The 26,471-nt window shown below is 45.0% G+C and overlaps 2 protein-coding genes across 20 annotated transcripts in view; both read left to right on the top strand.

Moving 5' to 3' along the window:
* LOC135300755 (very long chain fatty acid elongase 4-like) overlaps nucleotides 1-14,006 on the top strand; it is a 36,694-nt gene extending 22,688 nt beyond the window's left edge. For all 4 annotated transcript variants that reach the window (XM_064420544.1, XM_064420542.1, XM_064420541.1 and 1 more), the window contains 7 exons: nucleotides 315-380; nucleotides 1,853-2,040; nucleotides 3,206-3,286; nucleotides 3,998-4,054; nucleotides 5,190-5,304; nucleotides 6,244-6,371; nucleotides 7,661-14,006. In XM_064420544.1, the coding sequence (XP_064276614.1) occupies nucleotides 323-380; nucleotides 1,853-2,040; nucleotides 3,206-3,286; nucleotides 3,998-4,054; nucleotides 5,190-5,304; nucleotides 6,244-6,371; nucleotides 7,661-7,831 (798 nt within the window). In that variant the 5' untranslated portion in view covers nucleotides 315-322 and the 3' untranslated portion in view covers nucleotides 7,832-14,006. The remainder of the gene's footprint in view (nucleotides 1-314; nucleotides 381-1,852; nucleotides 2,041-3,205; nucleotides 3,287-3,997; nucleotides 4,055-5,189; nucleotides 5,305-6,243; nucleotides 6,372-7,660) is intronic.
* Nucleotides 14,007-14,908: 902 nt separating this feature from the next.
* The window catches only part of LOC135300752 (potassium voltage-gated channel subfamily A member 5-like), a 156,428-nt gene continuing 144,865 nt past the window's right edge, over nucleotides 14,909-26,471 (top strand). For 15 of the 16 annotated variants that reach the window (XM_064420536.1, XM_064420535.1, XM_064420537.1 and 12 more), the window contains exon 1: nucleotides 14,909-18,489. In XM_064420536.1, coding sequence (XP_064276606.1) covers nucleotides 15,041-16,939 — 1,899 coding nt within the window. In that variant the 5' untranslated portion in view covers nucleotides 14,909-15,040 and the 3' untranslated portion in view covers nucleotides 16,940-18,489. Of the gene's footprint in view, nucleotides 18,490-22,776; nucleotides 22,934-26,471 lie in introns of those variants that run through there. The other variant, XM_064420539.1, reaches the window with a different exon arrangement.

Raw genomic sequence — 26,471 nt, 5'->3', positions numbered from 1 at the left:
CAGCAGTTCCCTCCTGGATCTGGCAGATCACATGCAGCTGCTCAGAGCATTTTTTAGAAGTGAAAACTCCATGAAATATCGAAATCTGGAAATTAATAGGTTATTTAAATTTATACATAAATAAAATCTGGAAGTTAAGTAGCTAATAGTTATGGTGGGAGGGGGTTCTCTTTCTTCCTTTTCTAAAGGGGACTTTAATCCTAGTCTAAAAGTTAAATTTTTAGAAAACAATTATCCTTTCATTAGCTGTAGTTCTGAGCCTTTGTCTAAAGAGCCTCCTCATTCCTGACTCAGTCAAGTTAATTTCTTTCCAGAACTTGGGATGGCTTCAACTTGGCAGAAAGCTCAGGAATTCTACAACTGGATTCTTGAAAGTGGAGGTAGGTAGAGATGCTGTCTAAAATGGGAATTTCTGCATAAACAGCATTATCATGAAAACCAGACCCAGAAGGAATGCAATCCTTACACTAGTCCACATTTTATTCACTAAGCAGATTTTCACTTTTCCTTCTCCATGATCACAAACTTCCCTGAAGTTGGACCACATCTCATTTACCCTTCAGTTGGATCACAGTAAGGAATGAAAGGACGGGGAATTTCCCAGTAGGCTCTGACAAAATGAGGAGCAATAAATGTTTGGGATTGCCTGTTGAGTCTGGAGTACTAAAGGAAGTGATTTTTTTAAATGCATATTCATGGGTCATGGAAAAGTTTAGTTGGCCAAAAAGTTAATACTTTGGGGTTTAAACTCTTTGTGATGTCAGGAAAACCTGTCATCAAAAGAAATATTGGCAGTAACCACTCCTCAGTGCTTGAAATTTGACAGCTTGTAATGAGGAGGCATCAGATTTTCAGTAGTTAAAGGCTCAGTTTGGTCCCAAAGGCCTCTGATGTATCTCTGGATGTAATGAAAAGCCACAAAATGCCATGAAGGTAGAACAGAAGGCTTGCAGGAGGAGGACATGAGGCATAATGCTCAGACTTTACATAATGCTCAGTAAAGGTTTCAGGACTTGAATTTCTCAAGAGAGTGTAAATTGGGATTCAGGACTTGTGATGAACTGCTAAATCTAGAAATGGACTACCAAAGAGCTCCTGACACAGCCCATAATGGCCATCATAAAGAACTGGAAGGTTTAGAAGGGAGGGGTGTTAACAGAGTTGTCCAGACTGGTATGGCATTTATAAAAAAATGAAGGAGTTCAACAGAGCAGTGATCACACAGGAAAGGAAAGCATGAATAGAAGCTGGGATGTTTTTGCTGATATAACATATCCCAGGTGATAGCAGGATTAGGAGGAAGTGGCATGACAGAAAATCTCTTGAGTTTCCCTTTGCTGTAGAACCAATGAGCTGTTTCAGCAGGGATAAGTGTATTGGCATTTCCCAGCGAATTCATGCTTAAGAGAGCCCACTGTATGAGCAGATATAAAAATGAAGGAGTGGAGAATTTCAGATATCCTGAGGATTGTAAGGAAGTGATTGAAACACTTTTATAATTTAGCTGTAAAGATTTACAGTCCTGAGGAGCCACTGTTGCTTTGGCTGCTCCTGTGCCTCCCCACACAGTCTGGGATCGCTCCTTTCACCCAGGGAGGGCTCCAGCTCATCCCAGGAAAGATCTGCCTTCCAGTCCTGCAATCCATACCCAAAAATTGGGCTAAACCCTTTATGCTAAACCCTTTTGGCAGAGTCAGAGAAGAAGGACTGAGGGGCAGCTTTGCAAAGACACAAAGACACCAATTTTCTTTCTGCAGCGAGTGCACCAAAGGGAAGTAATGAACTACAATTAAATATATCCACCCTGCGATGTGTGGAGGTGCCAGCTGTGGCTGTGTGTTTTGCTTCTCAGATCCAAGGACAGACCCGTGGCCACTGGTCTACTCCCCACTTCCAGTGACCCTGGTCTTCATCTCCTACCTCTTCATGGTGGCACTGGGACCGTCCTGCATGCGGCAGTGGTGGCGGCTGGAGCTGAGGGCTCCACTACTCATCTACAACCTGGCCATGGTGGCATTATCCAGCTACATGTTCTACGAGGTGAGGAGGCAGGATTGGCTCCTAGGTAAGCACCTGACAAGGGTTTGAATTCCAGAGCCTCCAGATTCCAGGGTTTGAACAGCTTTTGCTGATGGATTCTGCTGAAGGGAGTAGGAGCTGGCTTGGACATGTCCATGTTTTACCACAAGAGGAGCAGTATTGTCCTGCTCTGCTTGATTTCCTCCCATTTCTCAATCCTCTTTCCATTCACTAAATTAACATAGGATTTCATTCATCCTGAATGAATGAATTGCAAGTTGAGAATTCCCTATTTGGCAAGGAGTGTGGAGGATGTAGAACTGCCTAATTTCACCTCGAGTCTGGCTGATGATGGATCGTCTCTGAAGATGAGAACCACTGAACTAGTGGAAGGTGTCCCTGCCCAAGGCAGGAGGTTGGGACTGGGTGATCTTTGAGGTCCTTTCCAACCCCTTAACATTCTATGATTTTCCAAAGTTGGCAGTTTTCTCCTGGAGTGCCAAACACTCTCTGTCTTCCTGCTGCTGAGAGTATTAAGAACTTTTTTTCCTGTTTGTTCTTAATGCATAAGCCTTTCCACAAGCCTGTTCCCCCTAGTTTATGTAGGCCACTGAAAACTCTTTGAGGGAACGTGGCCAAATAGGTTTCAAAAACATTTTCATGCCTATAAATATGCCCTTTTAATTTGTATCACAAGTGTCACATTAACACAAATTGCTTTTGGGGTTTTTTTAACAAATGCTGCTCCATCTGAGGACAGATGTGCAAATTGCTTTTCTGTGCTTGATTGTTCAGTTGTACTGGTTACTTGGTCCAGTTTTTGGCTTTACAATGAACAGGCAAATGCAGAACAAAACAGAACAGCTTGGGATTTTTGCAAAGGAGAACAGAGTCTCTCAGAAAGACTCAGAAGCCAAGAATTCAGTATTCCTGCTGAAGTAGTTTTGAGCCCTCCAGTGATTACACAAAGAATTACAAGCCTTCCCAGTCCAAATTTGGTTTTTTTTGAGATTTCAACCAGGATGTGAAGTACTTTGTTTTAGGATTTTTACTATTTGTCCATGGATTTTCTGACAGCAACTGTAAGACTGAGACTCTACTACCTTAGCATTAATATGCCCATCTTTTTTGGAACACATGGCATTGAACAAAAAATTGATTTCTATTTGTTTTTTATCTGTTTCAGTTTCTGGTCACTTCAGTCTTGGCCAACTACAGCTACCTGTGCCAGCCAGTGGATTACAGCCGGAGTGAGCTAGGAATGAGGGTACAGTTCTGGAGAAAGCTTGCTTTAGGCCCTGCCCTCCTGTGGCTGCACAGATTCTTTTGCAAATAGCAATTTGCATGGCTAGGAAGGGTTTGACTCCAGTTTGTTGTAAATCTGTAAATCTATTCCACTAAATTTTCTCCTTCAACAGTTGTTGCACTTTGTTTTAGCTCTCTAAAATTAATCATCTCAGTCAACCCAGCCATCTAAGTTTTTTCTTTGACCACTTCAGAGAGGGTGATCTTACCAGGTGAAGTATCATTTTTGTATATTGATTATTGAAATAAGTGTGATTCTTCACATGGATTATAAGGATTCTGGGTAATCTCTTCCAACAAGAAAACTGATTTTTATGTCCTCTGCCTTGTGTGGCAGAAATCTCACGCAACCCTTCTTTTAGCAGAGGGGTTTAGCTAAAACTATTCCTTGGTCATCACAAGGGTTTCGGTCCCACCAGTGTCAGCTTTCCAAAAAAGCTGCATGAGTTATTTCTCTTTGAATTTGGAATTATGATGCCTTGCTTGGAAGAGATGCAGGCATCATATTATCTTTTCGGGTTTTCAGAGTCTTGCCATGTGACCAAAAAAAAAAAAGGAAACCCTTAATTTTCCCCCCTTGCTGCAGACCCCGGGTGGGCAGGGATACAGCGTGGTTGAAAATATGTTGCTTTTGGGTAAAGCTCTAACCGCCGTGCCTTGTGCTGCCCAGCAGATGGCAAGAGTGTGTTGGTGGTTCTTCTTCTCCAAAGTCATCGAGCTGCTGGATACGGTAAGGAGGGCTCAGCTCCTCAGCGGGACCGGGGCTGGACACAGATAACTTCTTTGGCAGAAAGGGGAAGCATGCCAGAGCTGATGTCCTGGGTTGATCCTGTATTGATTCGCTGCTTGTCTCCATCCCTTGGCTGCACACATTCCCTCCCCAGCACCCTTCCTGAGGCTGGGCACAATGCTAGGGGAGAGGCTTTACCCCCCTGGCTGCTGCCAGGTGGGTCCCCAAAATTTTAGCTGCTGGTGCCACACAGGTTCTGCTATTGCCTGGCTGGCTGACTAACAGTGAGGCAGAAAAGGAGCTGGACAAGTCCTGGCATCTCTGCTGCCATGGATTTTCCCAGAGCTCTGCACTAAAGGTTTGTGTCCTGGGGGAATTGAAAGTCCACCTCTTTACAGCTTGTCTTCAGGTATCCTTCTGCACTGTAAATGAATGAAGTGACTGGACAAGGCCTCTGCTTGGCCAGCAGAAGACAGCTGTGTCCTAGCCTGAAATTTCACAGCTCTCTGGGGTGTAAGTTGACAACCCACTGAAATGTGAATTAACATGTGGATCCTTCCTAGGCCTATTGCCAGGGTTTTGGTCAAGCCCCTCTCTGTTTGCATCAGCAACAAAAGCAGGTTTTTGCCAGTCCTGAGTGCCTGAAAAGCAGATTCACTTTTTGTCGTGTGTGTGTATCAATGTGCATGGTGAAATGTAGTGACGTGACACGCATTCATCTGGCAAAACCATTCTCTTTACTAATACAAATTCCAGAAGGGTTTGGCCATTCAAGAGAATGTATTTTCTGTGGGTTATTGTCTGGTAGCAGTAAATATAGAACCTATGTCCTGAACAGGAGCAGTTCCAAGCAGCTGTGAATTGTATGGAAGCTCAGTCATAGTCTCAGAAGATGCGTACTCTTTGAACCTTGGGCCTTGAATCCAGACATAAAAATATTTGGGGCTTTATGGAAGAAATTCTGTCTTCTAGCTCCCCCTATAAGTTCTATTGCATTTCACCAGTTTTTGTCAACAGCAGAGGAAATGGGTCTAGGAGATTCAGACTCATCATTAGCTATTTTTATAACTTATTACTGTGAAATTTTTGTCTAAACACGTTGACTCAAGATTTTCCTTTTCCTGGCTTCTTTCAGGTTTTCTTAATTCTGCGCAAGAAACAAGAGCAGGTGACTTTTCTGCACGTGTACCATCATAGCTCTATGCTCTTCAACTGGTGGTCAGGGGTCAAATACGTGCCTGGAGGACAAGGTATGCTTGTAAGAAATGCTCCGCAAGAAAACCTTGTGTTTCTCATGGCTTTTTGGGGCCGTGGAGGTAGCATTAACAGTGCAGATGGGCTGACTGGCAGATAGGAAGCTCACCTACTTCCAAAGGTGAGAAAAACGTGCATTTCAGATGATCCCATCTGCTCAGCTCTTGGGGCTATTTAGGCTGCCATGTTCACTGCCTCACCCAGAATAAGAGTGTGCCATCAGAGTGGCTCCAAACAGAAAAAAATAACATCCCACAGAAGGTGTATCTATATCTCCTCCCAGAGCAGTGCTCCCTCACTCCCCACTCAGCCCAGGTTCTGGCTCTGTTTCCTGCTCTGGCTGTGCCCATTTCTGGGCTGTATCCAAAACGCTGCCCCTTTTTGCTCAACTGGAAGAGAAGCATCTGGGTACTAAGCCACTCTAGGTAGGCCCTATACAAGATGCTGGGGCATCCTTCTTTTGGGAAATCATTTTGGCTACACGGCCTTGACACTAGAATGGTGTGAAATGCTTAGGTCAGACGATCAAAGTCTCTCCTCTGTCTTTGAAGCCCTTATAACTGTCTCTGAACACTTGATATGGGATGGGTATATCATGGATGCCCTAACCCTGGCAGTGTTCAAGGCCAGGTGAGATGGAGCTTTGGGGCAGCACTAGTGGGAGATGTGCCCTGGGGGTTGTAGCTGACAACCTTTAAGGTCCCTTCCGACCCAACCCATCCAATGATTCTGGATGCTGAAGGAAGGGAGAAGCTGACGTGCTTCCACAGTGTCCTGGTTTTGCATGGGAGGTATGAGATCCCAGGTGGAATGTTCATGCATAGAGGTGGGTGTGGTGTATTTTGGAAGCATCATCAGAGTGGCTGTGAGCCCTTCACAGGGTTAGCCTGGAATGGGTCATGTGCCTTGTTCACCCTCATTTCTTCACTCCTCAGCCTTCTTTGTCGGGATGCTGAACTCCTTTGTCCACATCTTCATGTACGGCTACTATGCCCTGGCCAGCCTGGGGCCGCGGATGCACCGGCACCTGTGGTGGAAGCGTTACCTGACCATCCTGCAGCTGGTAATTAGCTCCAGGTGTTCACCCCTACCCTCCCACAGCTCAGGTGTGATGGCCCCTGCTGTCTGTCACCTCACTGGCTCCATCTGATTGCTGCCCATGGAGGGCAGCACATCCCCAGGTGCCTTCATGTGCCACTCTGAGAGGTGAAGCCATGGATGACCTGCTCCAAATGCTGCTTTCACAAGACTATCAGAGGCCTTCAGTGACCATCTCAAACTGATTATCCACAGCTTTGTAATGGGGAGGGAAGAGAAAAATTAACAATTTGATTCCTCCTTTTTATGTTGTATATGGAGCACTGAAAACAGAGCTTGATGTGGAGAGGTGGGGGAATTGATTCAGGGAAGCTTTGGATTCTTAGTAGGGCAGCAGATGGGGGAGCCTTGATTCAGTTCCTTCAGAAAGGAAGGGGGTCTCTAACTGCAGGCAAACAGGCAAGTTAAAGAGAAATATGTGAATCTTACTCTTTCTGTAGAAAATCCCTTTGGGTTTTCTTCCCTTCATCTCTGATGAAGTTACAAATCTGGAAAACCTTGTGTTTTTTCAAAGATACAGCATAAATGCAATGGTCCAGAGAGGGACAATGATTGTAGGAGAGATTTTTCCACTCAAAGAGAGGCTTTGCAAACCAAAAGTATGCAATTACAAGAGGAAGAGGATATGTGTAAAACAGTGGTGCAGTGAAGGCTGCTCCAGAATTCTCACTTAGCCTGCATGGCAAAGCAGAAAAAGACAACATTGCATGAAATAAAAAAGTATTTGTAATGCAAACTATAGCACAGGAAAAAATATTTAATAGTTCTTTGTTAGGTAGAACTCATTGCTTCAGGGTGTTGAGACAGGTGATTTAGTAAAATAAAAAAAAAAATTAATGTTGACTGTTTAAATTAATAAAGGTAGTATCTGTAGTTCCTCTCTGCAAGTTAAAATACAAATCAAAATAATTATGGGTATAATAACCTTATTACCACTGGAGAAGAGGAATCTCCCACCTTGAGTTTCCATATTCCAGCATCTCAGTTACTGCACTATGGCAGAGAAATGGGCCAAGGGTAGGAGAGGCTGGGTTGGTTAAACCTCCAGGTTTTATGGACATCTTTCCTGGTGGGAAAACACTGCTAAACTTGACAGAAAGGTTCCCAGGAATGTCAGGAGAGGCAATCAAGTGATCCTGTGTGTTGAGGACACTGCTAGGATGATGTGATAGCTGTGATGGTCTCAATGGCCAGCTGAGGTGTATCTCATGTAGGTTCCTTAATCTGGCTGCTTCTTTTTTCCACCTCTTTCAGTGCCAGTTTGTGGCTATTGCTGCTCATTCTTCCTACAACCTCTTCACGGACTGCCCCTTCCCTGATGGCTTCAACACTGCAGTCTTCCTCTACATCCTCAGCCTCCTGGCTCTCTTCCTACGCTTCTACTATCAGACCTACATCAGGGGAAAGCAGGAGAAGCTGACTTGAAGGAAATCAGAGGACAGAGAGCACAGCCTGATGAACATGAGCGTTCTCTGCTGCTTGTGACATGGCTTCAGGAAGAAAATGTATCTGGGAAGTGTGTGTGAGGCTCATGTTTTGCCTTCAAATATCCCAGGTCAGGGAGAAGAAAGGAATGATGTAAACTCAGGGATTAAGGAACTGAGGAGCACATTTTATTAAGCTGAGGCCAAGCTAAGCCAAGTAGCCACCACCATTGCAGGCTTTTGGGACATTTGCAAGATAAGGTCTTTTTCCCTTCCATCTTTAACTCAGTGTCCAAGGTCTAGCAGCCAGCTACAACTCCCTGCCTCATTTCTGAGACTGTAGAGGGTTTCTTTGCATCTACAGAACTATCTCAGCTTGGTGTTGTAGGTCAGGCAGGGTCATGTGCCTCCAGCCTGGAAATCAATGTCCAGGTAGCAGCAGAGGTCAGGAATCCACAGGGACTGCAGGATGTAGACTGCATTCCACCCTGTTCTGCTAAGGAAGCTCCTACTAGGCCTGGGGTGGTCCTGATGGTTTAACTTCTTATCAGAATAAGCAGCAAGGAAATTGGACATTAGGTTATCTGGCTGGACAGGTGTCTTCACTGTCCTGAAGCTAAAGAAGGCATTATTAGCACTTTCATCCTAATACGAAACCAGTGCACTAAGAGTCACCATCTCCCATTTTCTGGAATGTTTATTTCCCTCTGTTTGCTCTCATAACAATAGAGGATTTTAATGCATGAAGATATTTGGTATTTCTCCTTGTAGATGCGATATTTGAACTAGAAAGAATAGATTCATGTTCCTTACTCATAACTTTTTTCTCCAATTTGTTATTATTTTTAATATTGTTATTTTTAAGTTTTGCTTATTGTCAAATATAAAGAGTTTAACAACACCATAAGCAACCACCTCCACTACCTAATTGTATAAGAATTAATACAAAATGTATAAAATCGATTCATTGGGTAGTGCAAAGCTGCATAGCTCCATTGATTTTAAAATCACCAACTGGCTTCTTTTTTTTTTTTGCTCCTAAATCAATTACAACTAGAATTTGGCACTTATATTCATCTGCAGACTGTTAAATATTGTTAAAGTTTTGATGTGGTAGTACTTTGAAGATCCTAATTAAACTACAAAGTGGTAATATTGATTGAATACTGCTCAGTTGATTAAAACTGGTACTACAGAGTAGTGGTATTTTGTGAAAAACAAAGGTGTTGAAGGAGAGGGTTGGAATTAGTGACATGATGCGTTGCCATTGCCAAGCCAAATCCAGCTCAAATATAAGAAAGTCCAACTCCACTGGGAATGTCCAGAGGAGTAGAGCTGGCCTGAACCTAGCAAATGGATGTACCCCAAAAGACCTGTGTGCCCTACAACAATCTGGAGTCAAGTGGCTGCAAAAAATAAATTCAACTTGTTCGTTGCTGCTCTGTGCTTGTACCCAAATCCTTTCCTTCAGCCCCTCCACACACATGTGGAAGATAAAACAATATTCTGCCATTCCTCACTCTCCTCCCCTTCACACACAGACACAAAGGACTTGTTCACACTGACACAAGGTCACATCATCAACCTCCTTCCTTTGATTTAAGCAGTGTCTCTTCTGGTTGTCACTGGTGAGTATGAGAATCACTGCATCTGTGCTAGTTGGTTTTCTTCCTGTCAACTATTTTTTCATGCTAATAAATTAATAAATAGTGACACTTTCAAGTACTGGAGTTCTTCTTCTGTCAGAATTTTAACTAGCAAATCCCTTTGGTGGGTCCTTCATTCCTCCCTTTGTTTGGAAAGACAGGAAAATGGGATCTGCTGTGTATCTAACATATTCATGTGGAGGGTTTCACCTGGGGGCTGTCTTCAGCTCTGGCTGAAGACTCAGTGCAAGTAAACCAGTCCACCTAATGATTCATTTATGACCCTCTCCTGCTTAAACATCAGTACCTGTAGCCCCTAGTTTGGTGGTAGAGCATTTCCTAATGCTAAAATATCTGTGCTCACAAATCAATCTAATGCTCTTTTTCCTATACATGAGTAGGTTTCCACCTCAGTTTCCCCTCACTTTAATGTTTTCAGAATGTAGTAACTAAGTTCACTCATAATTTTATACCAGAATAAACATCATGTATTTTGATTTTCCTTGATTTGTGACTGCTTAAAAATTGGAAATGAGTGCAAAATCTGAATGAGATTACTCCTTGCTCTTCCACTCTTAAAATACATTAATTTGTAAACGTGCCATTTACCTTTTTTTAAGGCAGCCTATGCAGCTTAATTTGTGTCCATGTATGACAAAGCAATGGATTCTGGAGTGTCACTGGTCACATAGGTGGTAACAAAACATGGAAGTACAAATCTGTCACCTGACAGCTTGAAGTGTTTGATCACCTAAATCAGACACCACTGTCACCGCTTGTTCTAGACATGAAACCTTTGATTCATTCCTGTCCCTCTTCCTCACAGCCTGAGTGAGTGGCCTGATCTTGAATGAGTAAGATCTTTTTGTTGGTGTGACTTTGATGGCACAGGATGAAAATGAAGTATTTTCAGTTGACTGATAAGGAGGATTGAATTTGCACAGAAACACCATGCTTTCCATACAGGAACAGACATTGGCATGGAACACAGCTGTTAAAGAAGCATTGATGCAAGCAAAATTCACTTGTGAGAATATTTGCACTGGCAGTGAAGAAAAAACTGCATTGGTATAGCTGAGTGGCTCTGCAGGTTACTCCTTCAGATTGCCCTTGCTTGTCTTCATTCTCCAGTTTTAAAATTGGGTTGTCCAGTTGGAACTGTCCACCTAGGCAACTCTGTTGTGACAAAAAACCTGAGAGCACAGCTATGTGCTTCTGGAATTTAACAGAGAATAAAGGCATTGAATGGGAATTTGCCTCTAAAATCAAGTCCCTGGATTAAAGATTACACCACAGCAAAGAACTGGAAGTCAAAAGGGGATGGAAACTATAAATTGCAAGCTTGGATGGCTCATGCTATCTGGTAGAGTCCAAAGCTTTGAGGGTGGGTTGAAAATACCCACAGCTGGATTTGTGAAAAACCTCTGGGCCAAATGTTATTTCTACACATGAGTGACAAAGGCTGCAGTTCCTCTGGAATGAGGCTGGCACAGCTGTGTGGAAAGCAGCACACTTAGCTCCACAGCCGTGTTTGCTGGGAGCAGGAGTGTTATTCAGTCTTAACAGATGACTTTTGAGGGCATGGTGGTGTGTAAGTCTCCCCCTTACAAACTATGGGTAATTAGATGTTCATAGAGCAGTTTACATGAACAAGATGTAAAGCATAGTGCAAGTAGGCTGCTGAAATGAATAAGCTTGATATCTGGTAGTGCTCAGCATCTTTCCTGCTTTTCCAGTCAATGTAAATTATGGATGTTCAGATCAAATTACTTTTGAATTAACCAGACCATTTACTCAGTGCTTACTTTCTCTCTGAAGATAAATGAGAGGGATTCTCATTTTAATCAAAACAAAATACAGAAAAGAAAATCAATTACTATTTTATGTTTTTTCCATCCCTGTATGGTGGAAAGTTTCCAGTGGAACTTGGGCTTAAAATTGCAAAGCAATATAAAACGCAGGGACATGGTTGGGTTTTAGCTATTGGATTTTTTTTATATACTATCAGAAAACATGGCTGTGTTGTTTGTTTTTTTTAAAAAAGACAAAAGACTTGCTCTAAACAATTAAACAAGTAAAAGCAGAATACAGTAGATTGCTTCACCCAAAAAATAAAAATCTGTTGATACAGATGTAAACCACCTAGAAACCAAACATTTAGAAAGATCAGCCAGCCCTATATACAGAACAGTGTGAATATGCTGAATTCATTAATGAATAGCTTCATGGATTAGGGCTTGATAAATGGAGTGCTCCATCCAGATGTTTACTGTGATTTGTCAATGGCCTGGTACTTAACCCTCCTGGAAATAGGAGCCTTTTCCCTAGGATCTCTCCTGGGGACTGTGGCAGTGCCTCTCTCTGGTCTGAATCATCTCAGGACAGGATCAGGCTGCTGAGGAATTAACCAAGTGGCAGAGGCACGGATTTTCCTTTAACCCTTTCGGTTTCCTCTCACCTTCAGATGATTTCCTCACCATCTGCCACAACCTCGCCGTTATTTAGTCAACACATGGAAAAGGAAAAAAAGGAGTCACCCATGTCACCCCGGGGTCCCTGTATCCACAAAATGTGCCGAGGGAGGCACATGGAGTCCCATCAGCACTGAGGAGGAAAAGGGCTCTGGGCAACCTCAAGAGCTTGGTGTGCTCAGCATCGTCTTTTTATTTTTGTGATGCTACCACTCCCTATCAGTGACAGGGATGGCCCAAGAGGTAGTATTTGTGAGAAGACTGATGTCCTCAAGGTGTCCTTGGTCAGGGTACTGGAGAGTGTAGTGTGTGCATGAGTGACTTTGGGTGTGGGTAGGTGAATGCAGCCCCTGCAGACCATCCCCACAGCTCATTTCTCAGCATGTGGGACTTCTCCATGGGATGGGTCCTTCATCTCGCTGCGGAACACTGAAGGACAGCTCCCAGCAGCCACGCCTGCTATGGAATGGCACAGTGGGAGCTGCAGTGAATGCTAGGTTTTGTTGTGCATGTGCAGGACTGTAAAGGACTGATTTTCTGTGTTCAACTTCTGGCTAAATCACAAGTATGTGGACAAATGAATTATTTTCAGGGACTGCCTGGTTAAAACATTAGTAGCACATCTCAGCACTATTCTTCCCTAGTCTGCATGTCGTCCTTTCTCTCCAGTACCTTGTCTTTCTGCTGCTCTTCAAGAGCATGTCTTCACACTGAGCTGAAAAAATGAAGGCTATTAAATAAAAATTGTCCTTTAAAATTCCCTGCTTGGAGTAGATGTTCCTTCCCCTTTAACATCATCCTCCCAATTTCTCTTGTCCCTTTTTTCTGCTCTTCTTTTGTACCTACACATACAGACACTGTAACAGATTCTTAGACCTTTGAAAACTGCAAAGAAAGAAGCAACAAGTTACTCAGATACTGTACAAGCAGCTGCATTCTTCTGATCTATCAACTGAAAATGTACATTTTCTTCATAAGGTTTTCTGCAAGGCTTTAATCCAAGTGAATTTCGGCAAGTCTTATTTTTCTTTGCACTTCAGCATAATCCCATCTGCCTTCAAATTCAGGATGTGAACACTGCAACTTGATACTTGGGAAAGCTAGAATCTTGAACTGGAACTTAAATTTGGCATGGTCCCTCCCAGGCATTCCCTGCTAATGATGAAGGAATGGCAGAATAGATACAAACATCTGAGAGGCAGCAAGTTACTGCTCTTCTGTGCACTTTATTCTGCTCTGAGTGGTGTCCACCGTCACAGATATCTGAGGATGTTTTCTCCTGACATAATAAATGGTTATTCCCAAGGCAATGTTTGGAGGAAGAATGCCTTTCTGACAGAGCTGGAAAACCAGAATAGTTTTCGAGTGTGCAAGCCCTGCTCTGGTTGTAATCCCCAATATGCACTGGTAGCAGATCCCTTATTGGGGTGCACAGCTGTGTCTGTGGTGTGTCTGTATTTATCGTGGGTTTTGCTAGTCTCAGAGGGTGTTATCCTACATTTGCAGGTTTAATATGTTATCCCATTAAATAACTGTAAATCAAAGGGCCATTATTTTGAAAGAAGAACTTATCTTCTACATAATTTTGCTTCTTGAAATTACTGGTGTGAGTAAAGCTGTCCTTTATTCACTGGAACAGTGGCAAAACAGGTTGGCAATTCTGTGCTTAGTTCTTGGAGATAAAATCCAAGCCACCACTTACAGAAACCATTTAATACAATTATGGTTTTCTATTTTGGCAGTGCTTTTAATATCTTTGGGCAGATTTCATACACAGAGGTAATGTTTTAAATTAGGGGAAAGCCACTAGTCACAGTGAATCTAGGTGAAGTGTTTGATGGAGCTATGAGTAGTAACATAAGGATTTAGGAAAAAATGTCACTGTGATGCCAACTGGAAGGCAAAATGGTCACAATCAATTTTGTTAGAAAACCAGAAACTCCACAAGACGGGAGTGGTGTATATATACCTACAGGTTCTAATCCTACAGTATTTAGATACATATTTAGTGTATTTCCCTGCAGACCTTGAGTAGAATAGATGAGTTCATGGCTTGAATATAGCAAGATCTTAGCACTGACTGTATTACTGAACTGTAAGAAGTCATTGTGTAAAGCTACTAGTTTCTCTCTAATAAAATGTGCATCTACTGAAATGTTTTAGCCTTGGATGTGGGTTTAAGAATGCATCAATGGAAAAGCGCAAATGTTAACATGAAAATAGCACGGCAGAAATGTCATTTGCTGGCTTGGGAAGCACCTTTTGGAGCCACACAAATTCAGCGAGAAACTCGAGGGAGCAGAAGCGGGGAGAGCAAACGCAAAGTGGAAAAAAAAAAAAAATACCCAATCCCTTCCTTTGTTTTTATTCCGCTGGGGAATGGGGAGGTGGGGGCGGGGGGGGACACACGCCAAGAGGAGCCCGGAATCCCCGAGGCTTTCAGTTCTGATTTTCATTAGAGGTGAGCGGGGTTTGCAGCCAGAAGCGCTCGCTGCCAGCAAATCCACGCGCAGGGGCCGCTCCGTAATCGCCCTGCGGGGGCTGCGGAGCGAAGAGCGCTGTGCCCCGCGCCCCGGCCCGCAGGGCAGCCCCAGCCCCAGCCCCCTGCCCGGGCGCACGTACTGCCGGGCCGGCCTCCCGCACCTCCGGAGCGGTGTCCCCGCCGCGCATCCCCCGCCGGGCACCTGTGGGTATCCCCACAGCCGGCCCCGCTGCCCCAGCGCGTCCGCGCCCCGACGCGCAGCCCCTCGGCGGGGCGGAGCGCGGGGGGATGCGGCTCCCAGCTCCCCGGGGGATGCTGCCGCTGCCTGCGTGGGGGCGCGGAGCAGGAGGGATCCTCTTTGACGTCAAGCGACCATAATATAATGATCGCTCGTTCATATCCGGGTCCCCGGGCGACTCCCCGGGGCCGCGCTCGGCCGCGCTCGGCGGCGCAGTGAGGGGAGGCGGGTCGGCAAGGGCAGGGCAGGGCAGGGCAGCGCGGCCGCCCGCAGGTGGCCGGCGGCGGCAGCGGGGCGGCGAGCGCAGCATGCCCGCCGCCTCAGACGCGCCTGCCTCCCGCCGCCGCCGCCGCCGCTGCTGCTGCTGCTGCCCATGGAGATCGCGCTGGTGACTTTGGAGAACGGCGGCACCACGGCCATCGCGGGAACCGACGATCCCGCGGCCGCCGGCGGCCGGGCGCGCTGGCGGGGCCACTTGCTGCACCCCGGCTGCTCGCCGCAGCTGAGCGACGGCAAGGAGAGCGCCCCGCCGGCCCCGCCGCCGCCGCCGCCGCCGCCGCCCGCGGAGGACGAGCAGAGAGAGCGGCCCCCGCCGGGTCCCCGCGCAGGAGGCGGCGGCGGCGCGGACGGCCCCGACGAGCGGCCGGCGGAGCTCCGCGCAGCCCCCGCGCCGCCGCCGCGTCCGCCGCCCCGCGCAGCGCGCCCCGCCGCGGACATGGGGCCGTCCGAGGAAGGGGGACACCGCTGGGGCATGGCCATGGCGGCGGCGGGCGACGAGGAGGAGGAGGCGGCGGCGGCCAACCCGGGCGCCATGCACCACCAGCGGGTGCTGATCAACATCTCGGGGCTGCGCTTCGAGACGCAGCTGGGCACCCTCAACCAGTTCCCCGACACGCTGCTGGGAGACCCCGACAAGCGCATTCGCTACTTCGACCCGCTTCGCAACGAGTACTTCTTCGACCGCAACCGGCCCAGCTTCGACGGCATCCTCTACTTCTACCAGTCCGGGGGCAAGCTCCGCCGGCCCGTCAATGTCTCCATCGACGTCTTCGCCGACGAAATCCGCTTCTACCAGCTGGGTGAGGAGGCCATGGAGCGCTTCCGGGAGGACGAGGGCTTCATCAAAGAGGAGGAGAAGCCCCTGCCCCGCAATGAGTTCCAGCGCCAGGTCTGGCTCATCTTTGAGTACCCCGAGAGCTCCAGCTCAGCCCGGGCCATCGCTATCGTCTCCGTGCTGGTCATCCTCATCTCCATCATCACCTTCTGCCTGGAGACCCTGCCCGAGTTCAGGGACGAGAGGGAGATGCCCGTACCCCTGCCCCCACAAGGTGGAGGTTTGAATGGCACGCCCGGGGACTCCCCACCCATGCAGCCACCCAGTAGCCTGGCTGACCCCTTCTTCATCATCGAGACCACCTGTGTGATCTGGTTCACCTTCGAGCTCCTCGTGCGCTTCTTCGCCTGCCCCAGCAAGCCGGAGTTCTCCCGCAACATCATGAACATCATCGACATCGTGGCCATCATCCCCTACTTCATCACCCTGGGCACTGAGCTGGCCCATGAGCAGCAGCAGCCCGGGGCTGGCAGTAGCAATGGTGGTGGGGGCCAGCAGCAAGCCATGTCCCTGGCCATCCTCAGAGTCATCCGCCTGGTCAGAGTCTTCAGGATCTTCAAGCTCTCCAGGCACTCCAAGGGGCTGCAGATCTTGGGGCAGACTTTGAAAGCCAGCATGAGGGAGCTGGGCCTCCTCATCTTCTTCCTCTTCATCGGGGTGATCCTCTTCTCCAGCGCCGTCTACTTTACTGAGGCTGATGACCCTGAGTCTCATTTCTCCAGCATCCCTGATGCTTTCTGGTGGGCAGTGGTAACCATGACTACTGTGGGCTATGGGGACATGAGACCTGTCACTGTGGGGGGCAAGATTGTGGGCTCCTTGTGTGCTATCGCGGGTGTGCTCACCATTGCCCTCCCTGTCCCTGTCATCGTGTCCAACTTCAACTACTTCTACCACCGAGAGACTGACCACGAAGAGCAGGCTATCCTCAAAGATGAGCACAGTAGTGCTCAGGGCAGCACTGCGGGGGGAGAAGTGAAGAGAAGACCCAGCAAAAACTCTCTGAACAAATCTGTTGTGCACTTGGAAAACAGTGAGGAGTTCAACAATGGCACCGGCTCCTCAGAGAAAGCCAATATCAAAGCGAAAAGTAATGTAGATCTCAGAAAATCCCTCTATGCTCTATGTCTGGACACCAACAGGGAAACAGACCTGTGAGGAGAGGAGATGGTTAGAGTTCAGAGGGGCAAAAGGATTTTCTGGTGTCGGAAACTTGCTACTATAATTATTCTTTTAGTACCAATTAGTTTTTTAAGTCAGGCTGTATTTTATAAATTGATCACTGTCCTGAGAAATTCTCCAGGAATACATGTTTTTATGTTCTTTTTCCATGACACAAAGGGTCACTTATTTTTAAAATAGACTAAGAATAAGCTACACTCCATGATGCAGGAGCTGGTAAATTATGACAGTGAAAAATCTAATTTTTAGAAACTTATTTTAGCAAGTGGTCATTGGTTTTGAATGGATAATTTGTAACCAATTCAGTTGCTCCCAGTTTAGTGTAAAGAACTGGGGGGATGTGTGTGTGGAGAATGAATGGATTGGGGATGGGAGGGGGGAGGTTGAGGGGTTTTGTACTGTAGTTTCAAATTGAAATTATTCAAATATATTTTGTATCTGTGTGACTGTATTTATGGTTGAAAGGAGATTTCTTATTCCTGTGAAGTATGATATCATTAAAGCACTAGGAATATTAGCAAATCAGCACTTTCTGGGTTTTCCACTTGTGATCAGTACAGATCTGGTTATCTTGTATGTGAAGTGAATTTGGTGCTTTGAACCCTAGAGCAGAAAACTTCTGTTGTCATTAATATGTTAGTTTCTTGTGAGCCTTAAATTATGAAATATTGCAGATATACTTCTTTATATATAATTTTATTAGTTACCTTCCTGTTTCAGAATTTCCAGGTAATTCAGTCATGTGCTTACTGGCCTCACTCAAAATCAAAAAAGTATGTGCAGCTTTTTTTTTTTTTTTTTTTTTTTTTTGGTTTTAGAATTTTATATCTTTGTTATATTTTGAGACCTAAAGGAAAAAATACAGTCTGCTGTTACTGGTTTCAATCCGGTGCACAACAGATCGAAAGTGATCTGACCAGATTTTCAAGTGCACAACAGATGAAAACCATGAGGGAGTGGATAGGCACAATGAGAAAGTAGAGTATTGAGTGCAATACCTGCAGAACTGCTTTCATTGTACACTCCAGATTCCTTGAGTGTATGTATCAGTCACCTTTATGTATGCACACACCATTTGTGTACACAGTTCTCTGGTTTTAGTTCTCTCAGACCAGGAGTGGATGGCACTTCAGGAGTCGAACTTGGTGTGCTGTGCTGCTTCAACAACCATCGCATGGCTTTTCTCTTGGACATAGATGGAAGCACCATCTTTTCATCAAAACACACCCCTGGTTTCTTGTATTTCCAAACAAAACCTTCTCAGCACTGTGGATTTTACAGTTGAGGTGTTGTTGAAAGACGAGTGACACATTGCCTTCATCAGGATCACAGCTAACTCTGAAGACTGACACAAAGTTGCTCCTTTAGCTCAAACAGCTTTCTTACGATTTCTCTTGCAAAGGACATCTCTGTTTCCCCCTCCAACTTTTGTTGTATTGCTGAAAGATGTTCCATGCCTTTCCCACATCCTGTGGCACAGCAAGAGTAGCAGAGAAGAGAAGGCTTGATTGTCAGCATCGCTCAAGGTTTGTTTCTAACAAAAAATTTCTAATATAAATAAGTGCTAATATAAATAAGTTGGGATTATAATTCATTCAAGTACCTTATCTATATCCTGAGATAAATTGAGATCAGCTTTGCAGAGCAGCGCTCTGACATTCTCTCCCCCAGATACAAATGCTGTTTTCGTGTCCCTGACCATGCTCTTTAATGATAGTGCCCAAATGCATGATGATTTTTTCTCTCCTAGTCAGTAAAATAACTGCCAAGCAAGTCATACTTTTCATGAACAGAGTGCTCAGCCGAAAATCCAGGGCTGAGGAAAAGGAATTTGAATATCATAATAGAGAACAGCATATTTCTCATTAATTTTAGAATTTTAGATGTTGGTTTCTTGGTTGGTTTGCTTGTTTATTTAGATGTGGAATGAGGCTGTAATGTGCTGAGGAGCTGTCTGAAACAAGACTGACAGGAAAAGCACCCAGTGCAGCTGCACTCCAGACTCGGGGAGATCTCCAGTTTGCCTTGGTAGGAGTTGTTGCACCAGAGGGAAGTGCAGAATCAGCTCTTTGGTGAGGCTGAATCTCAGATAAACAAAGAAGTGGTGCAACTCTGCTGGTGTAACATGCTGAGACCTAGGTCACTGATGGATTTAAGAGTAAGGCTTTTTGCTCAGACAAGTGCTTTGCTTTGCTCTCGGTGAACACATCCATCTGACCTGCCTGAATAAGCTCCAGACAACTGCAGCGAGTCTTTCAGGATAAAGTTTTGGAGTGGTCTTTCTGGAACCACTACCCTCACCTGCACAACCACCAAACTGCGTGTTCCAACTGTGTGTTGTGTTGGATTGGGCTGTCAGCTCCTCGGAGCAGTGGCACTGTGTCCACACAGCCACTTGTTTGGAATCCTGTCTAAGGATTTTAGGGATCTGGATTACATCTCTGTAGTAAGTGCAGCAAGCTGATAAAGGTGAAAGTAGATCCAGGGCTATGGGGCATGGGTCAGGCTGATCTGGGTGACACAAAGGGAAGACCTTCCTCCCTCCTTTGTTACTTTTCTTCTTCCCACCATGTGTCTTTTTGTTGCTTTCACTGAACTGGTTCTCTCCTCATGGAAGTACAAATTCAGGTGCTGCCTTCTCTTCCAGGAGCTTCCTGAGCTCACTCATCTGACAGGAAATTAAATTCAGCCTTCTGTTTGAATATGCTGTGTTTTTCCATAACAAAACAAGAGAACTTTCCAATAGAAAGAAAACAAATAATTTTCAAAGTATGATTTAAAATATTTGCTTGGCTTGGGTTTCTAAGCACTTGCTAAGCACAGTTCAGGCAAATTCGGTATTGACACCTTTACAAATAAATACATAATTTCTATTGGCTTATAGGGCAGTAAAGGATTTTTTTCTAATGACAGGTATTGCTGCCAATCACTAATGTGACCAGGAACATGGTCAGAGCCCAGTTCAACAGAGCATTTAGCATAGACACATGCTTAAATGAACACAATTTTCAGCAGGTGTTTTAAATGCACTGATTTTTATGATTTTGAGTTTTGAGATTGTGAGTTGAACTTGGATGTTCCTTGTGGGTCCCTTCCAGCTCCAGGTATTCTTTGATTTTCTGATGGTTATTTAAAGATAAGTTATAAACAGGGCTGAAACCTTGGGGCCATGGATTCCAAATGGATTTTGGGGTAAATATGTGGGTACATGGTACAGTCACGTAATGTGCCGATGCAGATTTGTGCTGCAGAAGAGTGTGAGAGTAAGAGAACTGAATCCCTCCAAGAAGGCTCCTGGAAATGTGAGACAGGCCCATCACAAGAAGGAAACACACCCTAACCACTACTGATTTTATATTAGCTGACCTGCAATGAACAGCAGGCTGAATCAGGCATCTTTGCCATATCAAAGGCATCTATATCAGAACTTAATAGCAAATCATTGCAGACATCAAAACCCCAAACAAATCCAGCCAAACAACAAACCAACACTTTCTGGTAAACTCTTTTGGCTAGGAGCTGCAACCGAGAAGCTCCCTCACCCCACACATGCTGTAGTTATTAATGGCTTGTCTTCTCACGTGGGACACTGCACTAAAATGCATTCTTGGGGGTGCTGAAGTGAATGTTCATTTGGGTCACCAGTAATGTAAGTTTAATTCGCTTAGCCTGGCCCCAAGGGGAGTCCACATTTCCCTTTTACTTTTCCATCATCCTAAAAAACCATAAAACAGTACCAAGCAGTTATATAACACATTCATCTCCTGGAGCTCTAGGAGCAATTGCATCACATTCTTTGTACAGGCAGGGTAAAGAAAATGCTGTGGAAGGGAAGACCAAGCCTTTCAAAGGGGGACAGGGCTCAGAGAGGCACAAATAGGAGTGGGTTTGGTTGGACTGAGAGGTCTAAAATGTATATCTCAGGGAAGAGAGATTCCCCCTGTGGTCTCTTGCATGACTCTGGGTGGCTCTGCAGGCAAGGACTGGATGCCAGCAGCTGTGCACCATGGTCCATCTGGTGGGGTCACTGAACACAGAGGGGACTTAATGCTGCTCTGAGCAGCACAAACAAATCCCTCTTTTGTGCGCTCTTTTCATTCTTTTAATTTGGGCTCTGTAAGGAGAACATGGCAGTCCTGCTGGCTGTTCCCTGGCCTCTCCAGCTGCAGATACTGCTGATCTGTGGAGGTGGTGCTGACACATTCTCCAGGCACTGCCCTTCACCTCCCATTAGGAAGCAAAGGACATGTCAGAACACTCTCAGCGGGAGACGCGTGTGTGCACAAAAAGTCTGGCTCTTCTGAAACCTACCCCAGAATCAATGAGGTTGGAAAAGACCTCAAAGGTCAGTAAGTCTGACCTGTGACAGATCACCACTTTGTCAACTGAACCAGTGCACTGAGTGCCATGTCCAGCTGATTCTTGAACACCTTTGAGGATGGTGACTCCACCACCTCCCTGGGCAGCTCATTCCAATGCCTGACAACCTTTTCTGTGAGGAAAGTCATCTTCCTGATCAGTGTTAGTGAAGCTGGTGCTGAGGTCAAATCAGGAGAGCGTTTAGTGGCATGTGACAGTGCCACTGAGCTGTGGTGAGCTGCCTAGCTGACATCTGATCCAGCCATTTAGCAAGATGCCATGAACAGGAGTGGAATTTGGCAGGGGCCTCAGGGTGGTTGCTGCCATATTTAGGGAATAACGGAAGGAGGGCTTTAAGCACCTTATCAAGAGTTTGGCCTTCCCACTTGGCCAGCAGGATCAGAGTGTTGTGTGGCAGGCACGGTGTGGGGGAAGCCACAGGAATAACGAAGCTGATCCCCTGCAAGACAGAGGGGCAGCAGGGAAATGGGGAGATGAAGCTCTAACAGCCTTACTCCACAGCTACAAATGTCCAAAAAATGAAATAGAAAAGATGTTTATAATAATCTAGTCTGTGACCAATTAAAATAATTGTTCCAAAATCATTCTGCCATGACATTTACTATATACAGCACCACTAAATATTTTTTTTAGATTGTGCCATTTAATCTGTTTTCAGGTTCTGTAATGTTTGGTTTTTGGTTGCTTTGTTTGTAGTTTGTTTCTTTTGTTTTGGGTTTTTTTTTACTTTCTTTCTGTATGCATTAACTGGTCCCCAGTTCTTCTGATCATCTTGCTAAAGTTATGTTTCTCTGGCCTAAATTCTCTGACACTCTACAGTGGACTTCGGTCATGCCACCTGACGTCAGTGTATCAGCTTATTACATGGAATTTCTCCAGTAACTCTATGGGCCCATTGACCGGAACATACCTAATATTTATATGATTAAATATTATGAAAAATATTATTATAGTAGCCATTGAAATAATATGAAATAAAAACTTTTCTGTTAATTGAAATAGGGAAAAAATAAAGCTGATAATGATATGACTAAGGAATTAATTGGAATTAGAAGTTTTGAAGAGAAATACCAACTTGTTTAAAGAAAAAGAAGGCTTCAAACTGACAGAAAGTAGGTTTAGACTGGATATTAGGCAGAATTTTTTCCTTGTGAGGGTGGTGAGGCCCTGGCACAGGTTGCCCAGAGAAGCTGTGCATGCCCCAGAAATTATCGAATAGTAAAATGACTATCCTTCCTAGATGGCAACAAAGTGTTTTCATTAGAGCTTGGGCTTCCTAGCACACAGCCTTTATGGTTACTGCAGAATTAATAATTTTCCAGATAGAATTTAGAATTTACCAAAAGTCATCTGCAAGTTGTCTTCTGTATAAATAATTCACAGTCATCAGGGGGATGTTTCCAAATAAATCAGTTTTAACACTTGATTGACAGGAAGAAGAGAAAAAAGATAGATATATCTTATTTCTGTGCTTCAACTGTGGTGTGTCATGGAGATTGTCATTTGCAATATTCTGGAAAACAGCTGTGGTTGTCTTAAAATTGACATTAGAAAGAATGTTCCTGGAGAATCACTTTGGATGAAAGCATACAGGTAATAATTTCCCTCTCAAGACAGTGATTACACTGATCTTCTCCAGTTTTCTGACAAAGCCAGTTTGGACATAAATGTTGAAATATAAGGTCTCTTCTCTCAAATCCCATGTCCAACCCTGGCCAAGAATGGTGGTTTCCTCACTCCTGTGGGCAATGGAACCTTGCAGCTCTTCTCATGACAATACAGCTGCATAATAAATACTCATGTCAGGGTTGATATTTCCATGAAGATGGTGGAGGAAAATATGGGATTTAAATGGACTACATTGGTCTAAGGGTCTGGTGTTTAGAAGGAGCATCCTTTGCATAAGTTTTCACTGGAGTGAGAACTCCAGTGGTGGTGTCCTAGCACGCAGTAATTCCCCTACAAAATATCACAAAATCCATACCAGGGCTTGATCTCCCTCTCCCTCCTCCCTGCTTAAGTATAGGTAGAAATGCCTGTGATTGGAAAGGTGAAAAATTATTTGAATTATTTAAGCAACATAAACTTATAATTGTTTTTTCTGTCTTGTTTAAAACTATTTGAAAATTTAATGGGGTGTGATTGAATGTGATACATTTAACAGGAATTTGCAGAGCAAATTGTATGAGTTTCTCAGTTCAGAAAACACAGTAATTTTCAAGGCAGTGCTGCACAAGGGGGCTGTTAAAAGGAAGGCTATTGTGAAAATACGTGGTGTTTTATTATGCAAGAGAATGGTGCAAAGAAGCAGGGAGTCTGGAGAGTGACAAAGCTTGTTCTTGGAAGGAATGCCCTCTAGCTTAAGCTTAGCCTCTGTGCTTTGAAGGAGAGAGTGTTCCTTGAGGAAGCAAAGGGAAGAGCAGGAATCGGCAGCTGAGATATCCAAACATTTGACTGAGAAAGGGATGGTGGCTCTCACAGTTGTCTCTGGGGAAGAGATTTCAGACACTGGGCAAAATACCTGCACAGTATCTCTCAGGATCATGTTTTAAAAGTCTGCCCAATGCATTGAAAGGATACAAGTACCTGCCTTTAAGACAATATGCTGAAGTGTGGATCTAAGGCCATCACTGGCATCTTCTAGCAGGCCTGGCAAAGTAAATTCCAGTAACCAACAAAATTTGGGTCAGATTGCCCTTTCCCACTTGTCTCCTAGAGTATCTCCATCTCAGTGATACATACTTACAATGGAGCAGAGTCTGAGAAGTGCAGAATTCTGGAGCCCGAGAGAGAAATCTCTCTGGAAGGCTTGGAAACCCTGGGCATTTCAAAATAGCATTTGCACTGCTTCTTGCTAGTGGAAAACGGGGTAGCTCTGTTCTTAAAAAGGAAGCTGGATATTCCACTGAAGGGGAGATACAAATTCTCATAGACATCCTGACTGCATCTATATTAGAAAACGAAATGTGCCCAGGACCATTCCCTGGCACTGAGGCCAGCTGGCAGGAGACAGGCTGAGCTCCTGCTGCCAGAGGCTCGCTCTGAAACAAGGTGTTGAGCACTCAGCCTGCTGGGCTCTCTTCCTGGCCTCTGCTCATTCCCACATCGTGCCTAAGAAGTATTTTGGGAGAGAGTGCTTGGGTACAGACTTACCAGCGTGACCAGGAGCCTTGAAGTGTAGTTGATTGTGATTAATTGCTTGGGAGCATTCTCTCAAACTCTTGAGGTGGCAAGTGTAGATACAGCCCTGCTTTGATGCCTCTTGCCCTCAGGTATTTTGGGGCATCTTAAAAGCTTTACATTTCCCCCTATTGGCACATTCTTAAACAATAATCAGTCTCTATTCACTGAGAACAGTTATTCCTGCCAAAATCAGTTCTCATTTAATTCTGCTTCCACCTGCACTCATCTATATGCAACTCTAACTAAAAATCATCAGGCTCTTCCAGCTGCACACAGAGGAGCACAAGTGGATATGACAGTGGGAGTGGGGTACTGTTGCTTTGGTTTTTGGCTGATTTTCCTGTTGGCTGGCCCTAGTGTAGGCTGTATCTTGTGTTTCAGTCACTGCATCTTCTAACTGCTTAGAATTACAGCTGAGGCCCTGTTGGCCATACATATGCCCTGGTCTTGCTGTCCAGCAGGATGCATCACAAAATGACTGGAAATTAAAAAAACCAACCAACCAAACAAAAAAACCCCAAAAACAAGGAAGGGGTGGGGACACTCTGCATTCTAGTGCTGGAGAAACCAAGGACCACCCAGCACAGGCAGAAAGTGGGCCAGCACTAGAATTCTTCTGTGGCTTCAAGGTGAGCCTACATGCCAGTGGTACCCAGGGAATGGAACATGAGTTAAATTCAGTCAGAGGGAGAAGAAAAAGTAAAGTTCCTACTTTCTTCTGCTAAAGTAGAAGTAAACTTCCATTTAAAATCTGTCCTGTATCCATGGGTCTTGACAGCTCTAACTACAATAGTTTAAGATGTCAGTGCTGTCAACCACCCTAAGAAGATAGTGAGAAGTAAATCACTCTGACAGGATCACTAAGGACAAGTGAACCTATTGATGGGATTTTTTCTTCAGCATATGAGTGGGCACATGGTTTAGTGTGGGTGTCATATAGAAAAGACCACCAGAATGTGGAGGTTGGAGGTACACCACCTGGGAAAAAATGATGGAACTTTTTGTGCCAGGGTATCACTCCATGAGGTCTATTTCATCAAGTAAGGCTGAAAACTCTATTTATTGTATTTATGTGTTAATATTTAGAGACAGGACACATAGTGAAAATGCACATGTAGAACACATGAAGATTTGCAAGAAAGCAAAAGTGTAATTCAGGTGCCAAACACATCCTGGAGGCGAGCAGATGCGGTCATCATCACAGCTAGTAAAGAAAGGAGGGCTTTCTTATTATTTCCCAGAGGGACAGCAGTTGTAAAGTCATTTTTGTGGCATTCATGGAAATTTATATTTAAAATATCTCAGAAGCACGCCCTGCACTCTGTTCACTCTGTAGCTGCAGATTAATCCTACTGAAGGCAACTGGATTCCATTCCAGGAATCCTGCTCAGATAGACTTGAGCTCTGCAGTCACATCCTTTGTTTTCCTTGACTCCTGACAGCCCAAATTAAACAGAGATCTCTCTTAGCAGTGAGGGAGTGTGCTGTGGGCACAGTGTGGGAACAAGATCACTTCTTGCCTAGCCTCAGTGTGGCCAAATGGCAGCATGGTATGTCCTGGCTGCACTTGTCCCTCAGGCGAGGCAGGTGATGCTGGGGAGGGGTGTGAAGGGTCTGAATTTGGAAGAGAAAATAATCAGAGACTGATGACTGGAACAAAATGCTCAAGCCAAAATGCTTTCTCCCTAGGGAAGCTCTCCCACAGCCAGATGCAGTGTTGTTTAACTGTCTGGATTTCATTCCAGGACTGCACGTGGCTCTTAAGGTCCTGCCTGAAACTTTTTTGTCTGCTGTTGGGTAGCAAACCCAAATAAACAGGAAGTCAGGCCTGAACAGGAGAGTCACATATCATCCACTTCTCATCCCTGTAAAACCCATCCCCATTCCCCTGTCTGATTTTCTAATTGAATCATCATGGCTGTAAAATCACACCGTAAAATTTCCT

Source organism: Passer domesticus, chromosome 5 (assembly GCF_036417665.1).
Source record: "Passer domesticus isolate bPasDom1 chromosome 5, bPasDom1.hap1, whole genome shotgun sequence".
NCBI lineage: Eukaryota > Metazoa > Chordata > Aves > Passeriformes > Passeridae > Passer > Passer domesticus.
The sequence above is the reverse complement of the archived record's forward strand: the minus strand, read 5'-3'. Positions and strand labels throughout refer to the sequence as shown.